Below are 10267 nucleotides of genomic sequence, written 5' to 3' on the forward strand. Positions count from 1 at the left end.
TAAGACCTGGTGTGACCTTCAGGGTTGGAAGAACCTTCAAAGACAAAGAACAGTGTGAGGCCTACGAGAAGGATGATATCAGAGGGAGAGGGATGAAGGCCAAAGAATTCTGAGGCGCTGGCTCTAGGCTGGAGGCAAGCTGGAGTCATCAGGTCTAGAGAGAAACGAGGAGCCAGATAAAGAGAGACTGTGTCCTGTCTAGCCTGGGTGGTTTGCTGCAGCAGTTTATAATAATTATAGCTCACACTGATTGAGCACTCACTCTGGGCCAGGCACCACAATCATGATCTCACTGAAGTTGCCTGGCATCCCAGGTACTGCTCTTTTCTCCTCTTACAAAGGGGGAAACTGAGGCACAGGGAGGTTAAGCAACTTGCTGTTAAGTCACAGACCTGGTGACTTAACAGGGTGTGGCCGCAGGCGTTTTTACTTGACAGCCTGCTCATGGACACTGTCCTGGTTCTTGTTAGCCCCCCCAGGTCCCCATGTGTCCCCCAGAAGCTGAGCCCTGCACACTCTGGGGCTCCCAGCAGGATTCACTGGTGGGAGGGTACAGGAGGAGGCTGGAGAGGGTGATGGGGGAAACAGGAGAGGCCTGGACATTTCTCCCCCTACCCGGGGCTCCGCCTTTCACTGGTAGTCACTGGGTGTCCCAACACCCCTGTCTGCTGCTGTGAGAAGTCATTCGCTGAAGACTCTTCTTTCCTTGGAAAGCCAACTGCACCACCACCCATGATGGCTCCCACTTGCTTCACACAGATAAGAACTGCAGACATGGGAAGAGTTCGCTCCATACGAATAAAGCAAGTCCGTCTCTGAATATCAAGCAGAACAGCTGGCTACAGTGCATGGTACTGATCTTATTTGGATTGCAAGTCCAACAAACCAACTGTGAAAAAATTTATCATGACATAACTGGGGTTGAATACGAACTAGACCTTCAGTGGTAACAAATTTTTGCTGATTTTTTTTTAGGTGTGGTCTTGGCATTGTGTTGATGTTTAGAAGGGTCCTTTAGGGATATATACCCTAAAATATTTATAGAAGATTTTCTGAGTTGATGAATGTAGTGGGAAGAACAGGAAAGGAACAAATCCAGGCTTTTTTCTCCTCTTGACTAAGTCTCTGCAAAGAGCCAGCACAAGAATCACAAGAAATGATGTCTGGAATTTGTTTCAAACTAATGGGGGGCGGGACATGGGGAGTGACAGATGAGCCAAGACTGGCCCTGCGCTGGTGATTGTCATGCTGGTGACAGGGATGGGGGACAGGACTCCATTATCCAATCTCCATTCTCTCCATTTGCTATTATGTGCTGGAAACTGCTCACCCTAAAATGTGCTATAGACTAAACTCACTTCTGAAGGCTCCTAGAGGAAGCAGCTAAAAAAATTGGCAAGCATCCTCCACGAGGTTGAAACTAAGCCATTCAGTGTGACAGCCCACCAGGAGAAGCTGGGTATGAAAACAGCCAGTGTTTCCAAACAGGAGACTCAACACCTGGGACACAAGGGCAGGTTGAACTCCAACCTGCAGGCTTTGATTTTAAAAGGAGCTGCTTCTCCCACAAGTAATCCCCAGGTGTAGGCTGAGAGCCTGGGAGAGGCGAGGGCAGAGGGGAGTGGGGGAGGGGGAGCAGAGGGACCAGGAGAGGGCAGGGCAGAGCAGAGGGGAGGGGGGGAGGGGGGAGCAGGAGAGATTCATGTAATGCTACATTACTCCAGCAGGCAGGACAGGCCAAGTGGCCTTCAACATGCATGATGTTTTTGTATTTTCTTCACACTGGAAAATTTCAAACACAAAATAAACAGAATACAATATAGCAAGCCCTCCATGAACCCATCATCCAGTTTCAAAAATTATCAACAATCTCCTGCTATTCCTTTTTGGTTTTGTTTTTTGGCTACACCCTGAGGTATGGGATCTTAATTCCCAACCAGGGATTGAGACCAGGAAGAGACTGGGGATCGAACCCAAGCCCCCTGCGTTGGAAGCACAGTCTTAACCACTGGGCCACCAGGCAAGTCCCTTACCTATTGTTCTTACATCACTAATCCCACCACCCTTCCCCCTCCACACTACTCAATCATTCTCTCATAGTTTTTAGGTAGGGTATACCTGGCCAGAACTGTATAAACCTTAACTGCACAATTCTGACAAATGCAGGCATTCATTTAACTTGTACCTTAACTGTGAAAGAGAACATTTCAAGTTCTCAGACACTCCCAGAAAGGTCTCATATTTGTACCCTAGCTTCACCTATTCTAGAACTTAAGCATGAGTTAATTTTGAACTGCATTTATTTGCAAGTTAGTTCTGCATTCATTATTAGTTATTTTTGCAAGTTAGTTCCTCATCCCCAGCAAGGAACTAGACAGGTCAGGCTTTAACTTTAAAACAACACCTGGCAAACCAGGGCTCTAGCCCAGGTCCTGCTGCTCAAGCAGGTAACTTTGGCTCAGTCTACGAGCTCTTTTGGGCTTTAAATTCAGAAGGATAGTTTTCATCCAGGCACCGTCCCCCGCCCACCCCCCTCTGCCCTCCATTCCTACATTGCTGGGCATCGACAAGTCCTGAGGCAGTAACTGGGGTGGCAGAAGAATCATGTGCAAGTCTGAGAAACTGCAGACCCATCCCAAGCCCCATCTGAGAGGCTCTGATTCAGCCAGTCTCAGGTGGGCCCTGAAATTTACATTGTATCAAGCAACCGGGTAATTTGACACAGTCACTGGGATGAGAAACCCAGCTCTAAAGTAAAGCTAAGCAGCTCTTTTTTCAGATGAGCCTTAAGGGTTCGGCCTCCTCAACAAGCCCAAGGCCTCCTGCAAGACCTCGTAGTCATCTGCCATTTCCTCCATATGTCAGGGGTTTCCTGGGAGTTCGACATTCCCCAGCTCTGGAGCAATGAGAGCAAATCACTCGCTGAATATCTATTACTATGCCAAAACCTGCACTAGCCCTTTAATATACAGTATGATTTAATGCTGAAGGAACTTTCCCAGAAAGAAGTTAATATTCACCTTTTACAATTTGGACACCAAGCCTCATGGAGGTTGCCCGGGAAGAGATGGAGCTGGGATGGGGTGATGACTGGTTTTACATGTCAGTGTGGCCAGGCTACAGGACTCAGAATTCCATCAGATGCTAACCTAGTGTTGCTGTGAAGGTACTGAGGTACTGTGCAGATGTGGGTAACAGTGGCCCCCAACCAGGTGACTGAGTAAAAAAGAGTGTCTTTGATAATCCAAGTGGGCCTCATCCAATCAACTGAAAGTCTTTCAGGGCAAAATGGAACAAAACTAAGGTCTCCTTGGGGAAGAAATTTTGCCTCAAACCTGCATCAGGAAACATGGGTTTGATCCCTTGGTTGGGAAGATCGCTTGGAGGAGGACATATTAACCCACTCCAGTATTCTTGCCTGAAGATCCCATGGACAGAGGAGCCTGATGGGCTACAGTCCATGGGGTCACAAAGAGTTGGTCACGACTGGAGCTACTTAGCACACATGCATGCACGTGTGCGTGCGCGCACACACACACCCACACACACACACACACTCTGACTGTTCTCTGGAGAACCCTGGCTAATGCCAGGGAATCCAGTTGCACCCAATCACAAAAGGCCATGCCTTCCTTGCCTCTACAACACTGACCATGATCTGCCAACCACCACCTGCAACTCAACCAAAAACTACCCAGGTATGTACCGGAGCCTCAGCCTGCTTCAGCTGCCCAGAAGTGTATTTGAATATTACTGTACATCTTTAATTAGATTTTGAGAACAAACTATTCATATCGAAAGGCTACCAAAAATGCGAGAAGCTTGTTTTTATGTTTCAATTTTTTAGTGGGTGGGGGGCGGCAGAGTCTACCTCAGCACTTAAGAACAGTAACCTGTCTATTCTGGGCAAGATCATACTTTAAGCAATCCTGAGTTTCAGCTCCTGATGAATTATATGCCAACCTGAAAGTCTGCTTTCCACTGCCCCATCCACTCAAATCGGCATTAAGCAGTCAGAGAGCCCATCAGGATTTCATATATTTCGTATATTTGTAGTTGGAACTTTGGCCTGGAAGGTCTCAAGACACGTGAGCTCTCCGCACCCGAGAAGCTCTGCAGAGTCAACGTGGAGGATGAATGAGGAGCTCAACACAGGCTGATTGAACGGGCTTCTGCTTCTAATCCTGTCCCTGGGTGCCACTTGCACATTAGAGTGAAGACCCAGTTTCCACACTTAAGGCGCTGCAGTTCAAAGTAGAGAACACAAGTCCCATAGAAGAAATGTCACAAAATGCAGTAGGGCACAAAGGAAAGAACAGGAAATGCTTGAGGTAATAGTGGAGAGGAGTGAGAACTTAACAGCAAAAGACTTGAAAGAAATGAAAGGACACATTCTGGGCAAAGGTAACCGAGTCAAAGGTAGGAAAGAACCGGCTATTTGGGGAAGAGGAAGGGAGAAAGTCGAAGTAGCCAAGTAGGCTACAGGTGTGGGCCAGCTGGAGAGATGAACTCAGAACAGGGAGCTGCATCAGATGGGGAGCCTTGAACAACAAAATAGCAAACCGGTAGGCAATGAGGACCCCTGGGGGGCTTCCCAGATGAAAACGGGAAAGAACAAGGCATGCTCTGGAGACCTGTATGTGGCAACAAAGCACAGAGGAATAAGTTAGGAAGGGGCACTGGAGCGCCTCCTGCCCCCGCTGAGTTAACAGCAGCTGCTAACATGGAGGGCTTACCAAGTGCCAACCCCAAAGAACGCATGTGATCTCTTTAATCCTCCTGAAGGGACTCTTACCAACCCATTTCAGATAAGGGAACCAAGGCACAGGGAGGTTAACAAGTGTGCTGCGGATCATATAACCAGTCAGCAGTGAAGCTCCAGGGCCAGCACATTGACCACGAGAGCCGCCTGCCTGAGTCTGCCCACAGATTGGGCCCTGCGCTCCAATTCTGAGTGAAGCCGAGAAGTAGGGCGAGCGAGGGGAGACTCAGACCCTGGAGAGATGGTGTCTCTGTAACCTACCACTTTAGGTCAAAGGCTGACTGGAAGAAGTCTGGGGTTCCTTGGGGTTGTGGCACAACAAGCCAGCCAAAAACCAGTATGCTCAAGAGCTTTTGGCTCAAGAGCTTTTTGGCTCAAGAGCTTACACCAAGTCGTGCTGCAAATGGTCCCACACGTAGTCCAGCTGCTTCTAGACACCGCAGACTTTCAACAACTGGTGAGCAAGTGGAACACCCCCAAGAGTTCCCAGAAAGGGGAGATGGTGACAGCATAACGGATTGAACTGAGTCCCTCAAAATTGATGTGTTCAAAGTCATAACCCCCGGTACCCCAGAATGTGAGCTCATTTGGAAACTGAGCCACTGCTGATGTAATTGCTTAGGATGAGAAGGTGGGCCCCTAATCCTTTATGACTGGTGTCCTTTCAAGAGGGAAATCTGGGTACAGGCATGCGTACAGGGACAGTGCCATGTGAAGAAGGCAGAGACTGGGCTGATGCAGTAAAAAGCAAGGGCCGTCGAAGACTGCCAGCAAATGACCAGAAACCAGGAGTGAGGCCTGGAAACTCCTGCAACCTCTCCCTCACAACCTTCAGCCTCACCATCACAGCCTGGAACCTCAGAACTGCTGAGACCCTCTCTCCACCTTTTTCCCTCCAGAACTGTGAGACAGTAAATTTCTGTTAAGTCGCCTGGTTCATGTTACTGTGTCGCAGCAGCCTAGGACACTAATGGGCTTCCCAGGTGGCTCAGTGGCAAAGAAGCCCTCTGCCAATGCAGGAGACACGAGCTCGATCCCTGGGTCAGGAAGATCCCCTGAAGAAGGAAATGGCAACCTACTCCAGTATTCTAGGAAATCCCATGGACACAGGAGCCTGGCGGGCTACAGTCCACAGGGCAGCAAAGAGTCGGACACGACTGAGCAACTAAACAGCAACAACACTAATACAGTGACCCATGCTATTCTTTCCCATGAGAAGATCATAGGTGCATCTTCATTGCGTATTTTAGTAAGTAAAAAGCCTACTGTGAAACGTTGTACTGCAATGCATATCATTACAGAAAAGACTATTTCTGTACCATGGTTGTAAGTTGAAAACAGGCAAGTGTTTGAAATTTCATCTATCTCCAACTGCCCAGGCATCAGGGACTATCTTTGATTTTGAAACAAAAACCAACTTTCACTTTAACAATCACTTTAACAACCTGCTTTCTCTTCCCTTTATATACTCTTAAAAGCAAATATTGACTGTATCAGATTCTTCCTGTGACCTCAAGAAACCAACTCCAAAGGTCAGAGGTCCTGCTGGACCCCTCACCCAGCAGAAGGTCCCCATCTGTCCCACGGCATGAAACCACATCAAGATGACCACAAGCCCTCTCAATTTTAAAGTGGCAACAGCTCTCTGAAATACGGCTGCTGGCTGTTAAGTAGTCACCCCATCTTCAAATATGCTCACACATTCAATTCTGCAACTACCGTTGATTTCTTTGTTTAACCAGTACATGACTTTGAAGAACATGTGCCTCATAAGTTGTGAGTGAATGGCTGTGGTCAGGAAGGGAAGCTTGTCTGCCCTGGGGAATTCCACATACTGTGTGCAACTAATGATTAGCCTCACTAAGAAATGAAACCAAAACTGTACTTCTTTTGATACTTGGAAAATCCCCTACTCCAAAATATTTTTGCACATGTACAAAAATTATGGACAGTTATACTATAAAACCAGAATCTCCTACAACTCAAATGTAAGCCACCAGAATTATCTGTAACAAACTTAAGATGTTCTTATGTCACAGCACTCCCTCTCTTTGAAGTTAACCTTGAGCATTTAAGACGGGACAGGCACAGTTCTAAGCCTATTCCATGGTATGAATCGTTTAATTCTCACAACAACCCCCTGCAGTAGGCACCTATATTATTCCTATTGTGCAGGTGATAATAAAGCACAGATAGATTCAGAAATGGCCCAAGGTCACAGAACAATGCATGGTGTAACTGGGATCCCAAACCAGGCAGTCTGGCTCCAACCCACCCCACCTCCTTAACAGACAACCAATCAAGCTAGACACAGAGACAAACAAGACAAAATGTTGAGTGGGGACCGGTTAAGGAGGGTGTGTTGAGGATGGGGGCAAAAGAAAACAATCATATCCCAGGCACCAGGCTGGCACTTCATACATGCTTTTCCCACTTAATGGGCACGGCACCCGAGGGAAGCATCACTCTCCCACTCAACAGATGAGACACTGAGGCCTGGACGGGATAAGGTAGTCCATATGAGGGCACATTATTATGTGATGCCCCCACACCCAGGTTTGCTGATTGCAAAAACCAGAGCTGTTTTGTTTTTTCAGCCCATTTTCTCCAGAGTCATGGTTTCCAAGTCTAACTTCGGCATTACTGATGGTACAATTTGCTTCTTAAAGTCAATCCAGCAGTGGAGAGCAGTGGTGCTGGGGTCAGGAATGGGGGTAATCCCCATTCCAGCTGCACGCTTGCACAGAGAAGTGCAGTGGAGATGCTTAATGTGCCAGCCTGGGAGTCAGGGGGGCTCAGGGTCTAGATCCACTTCTGGTACTAATTAACTGTGCTGGTTTAGCCAAGCCCCTCAAACTCACTGGATCTCTATTTTCCAAGTATGAATTGGATATAAGGATGCCTGGCCCGTGGACCTCACACGGGGCATGTAAAAGGTGTTACTAATACAGGTGAACTGGCTGTGAAAACTGTAAGGTGCTCGACAGCTAATTATTGCCAGAATGAACAAAACCAGGTCATCCCAACAGCTACCACAGTCCCGCAGGTCCGCACATGTCAGCTGGAGGAGGTGATACCAGGAGAATGGCCTGGGGTGAACCTCGCCCTCTTCCTTAAGAAATCTGGGCTCAGGGCATCCAAGGTCTGGCTCTGCCTAGGTCCCCAGAGCTTTCCCCCATGGCAGCCTTGCTGGTCTAAAGAGATATCAACCAGGAGAGCCTGGGCAGGGGAGCGAAGTCCTTGAAGAGCAGCCTCCTGTGCCTCCAGGTCCTCGCACACTTCACAGGCCGGTTGGCACTGAGCGGTGATGGGGGCAGGGTGCTATCTGGGACAGCATCCAACACTGGGTTTCATCCCTGGGTGGCACGGAATCGGGAAGGGGAGTGGCACAGAACGCTCCACCCCTGCACGGGGATGGATTCAGGTGAGACCACCCCCCAGGGTGGAGGCTGGAGGAGCGAGCAGAAAGGACCTACCCACCCCTACCCTCCGTTTGTTCGGAGCCCACCGAGACTCCCCCACCCCCATCCCATTAGTTCCGGCCCCAGGAAGAGGCAGGGATCGGATACGTTTAACACTGAATCACCCGGCACTTGGGCACAATGACCCCTCTAGGAGAGGGCGGAGAAGCTCGTCTGGCAACTGCCTACACAAACAGGCCAATTCTGAAGAGCAGCAAACAAACCAGTCTGGCCCCATTTTGCATAAGATTGCACTCCACAAAAACAACGTCCAAGGAACTCTTGCGGATCAATACCAACTGCTAACACTGAGGTTTGGGCCAATTACAGAGGTCCCTTTGGAGGAACTTTGTATAAGGCGATTTTTTGGAAATTGCTATGCTGTGTCTGTAGACACCAACTCGCCGTTGGGAGCACCAGACACTTCAGTCAACAGATTCTGGTGAACTTTGTTTTAAAAGGAAGTTAAACTGAAAGGTTTGAACCTACGAACCAAAGGCAACTCGTTAGTCACTAGGTGACCGTCAGGGTACCCGTGTTCTTTATGCTAAGGGGTTACACAAGTTCTGGGGGGAGGTGGATTGTTAGGTGTGGAGAATCGTTAGGTAAGAGCAGACCGGTCTGTGCGCGGGCCTCGGAGTGGACACTGACCATAGCCCCTCAATCCAGAGAAGCATCTAAAAACGAACTGCAATGGGTTCATATCCGAAGGAGGTGAGCGCGTTGGGCTGGGAGCGCGGTTAAGAGAAACGTGTATCCTCCCGGAGCCCAAGGCCGCCTTCGGTTCCGGAAAAAGATACGTCATTTTACACGAGGTACTAAACGAAGATAGTGGGCCAGAAAATTTCCAGCATACCGTCCTCCCTCATAAGCTAACTGATGACTTCACCTACTTGGTTCCCCAAAGCCTAAGAGCCATAGCGACAGCACTAAGCCTTCCTCGGTCGAATTCACAAAAAGGAGAGGCTCACAGTTGTCCTCAAACCTGCAAACCCCACCTGCCCGGGGGCGACGGGTGGAGGTGCGCAGGCGTGCCGCCCCCACCGCCACCCCCGCCCGCCACAACCAGGGCTCCCTGCCAGGTCCCCCAGCACCCGCTCGCGTCCCGCTCTCCTGTTACCTCGCTCGCGTGTCCGTCGGCGTCCGACACTTGAGCCGTCGGTTCCGCGGGTGCCTTCTCCTCCTCCTCCCCGGCGGCCAACGAGCTACTCTGAACCGCTCGCGGACCCCCGCCGCCACCCGGCGCAGCCTGGCTAACGCCGTCCACGCCGGCACCCACTCCCCCGGCAGACGAGGCGGCTGCGGCGCCGAGCAGCGCGTGCGCCCCGTCGGCGTCGCCTGCAGCCACGCTGTGCACCAGCCACGCGTCCACTCGGATGCTGGGGATAAAGGGGACCCCCAGCGTGCGCACCTCCCGGAGCAGTCGGCCCTCTGGCGGCGCCGCGGGGTCCCGCTCCCAGCACTTGGGGTGCAGCAGTTCGGCGCGCTCCCACCCTCCCGAGGCCGGGAAAGGACTGAGCGCGGAGATGTGGCTCGTCTGGCCGTTCCGGAGCAGCAGCTCATCTCCAAGCAGAGTGCGCGGCGGGAACAGCAGGTAGAGGTCTAGGTCTAGGTCCAGATCCAGGCGGAGCTCCGCCAAGCTCAGCAGGATGGTGAGGTGAAAAAGGCTACCACCGTTCGACCACCACGGCTTCAAGTACTTCATCCCCCGCCGCGCGCCCGAGGACGCCCCACCGGGCGCCCGCGGATCCCTAGGGGCGCTCAGGCCGCGGCTCTGGCACGTGCTGGCCCCGTGCGCCGCCAGCACCTGCCCGGAAGAGACAGAGCGGCGAAACAATGGACCTGGGCGCGCAGCGGCCGTCGCGGGCCCCCGGAGGAGGGTACAAAGGCGGTTCCACCGCAGCCGGCCGGGTACCTGCGGCTGCGGAGTGGCGGAGGAGGAGCCACCTGCCGCCAGAGCTCGCCCTCTCGGGCTGCCCCGCAGCCCCGAGCGGCAGTCAGGCTCCGCCCCGGGCCGCGGGCGCCGCCGCCGGGGACACGCCCA

The 10267-nt window shown here is 51.3% G+C and overlaps 1 protein-coding gene across 3 annotated transcripts in view; it reads right to left on the bottom strand.

Moving 5' to 3' along the window:
• Nucleotides 1–10244, bottom strand: part of NFE2L3 (NFE2 like bZIP transcription factor 3) — a 33359-nt gene extending 23115 nt beyond the window's left edge. For 2 of the 3 annotated variants that reach the window (XM_006066048.4, XM_006066047.4), the window contains exon 1: nt 9344–10244. In XM_006066048.4, the coding sequence (XP_006066110.1) occupies nt 9344–9928 (585 nt within the window). In that variant the 5' untranslated portion in view covers nt 9929–10244. The remainder of the gene's footprint in view (nt 1–9343) is intronic. The other variant, XM_025291272.3, reaches the window with a different exon arrangement.
• Nucleotides 10245–10267: the final 23 nt, after the last annotated feature.

Source organism: Bubalus bubalis, chromosome 8, assembly GCF_019923935.1.
Source record: "Bubalus bubalis isolate 160015118507 breed Murrah chromosome 8, NDDB_SH_1, whole genome shotgun sequence".
In the NCBI taxonomy this organism is placed as follows: domain Eukaryota; kingdom Metazoa; phylum Chordata; class Mammalia; order Artiodactyla; family Bovidae; genus Bubalus; species Bubalus bubalis.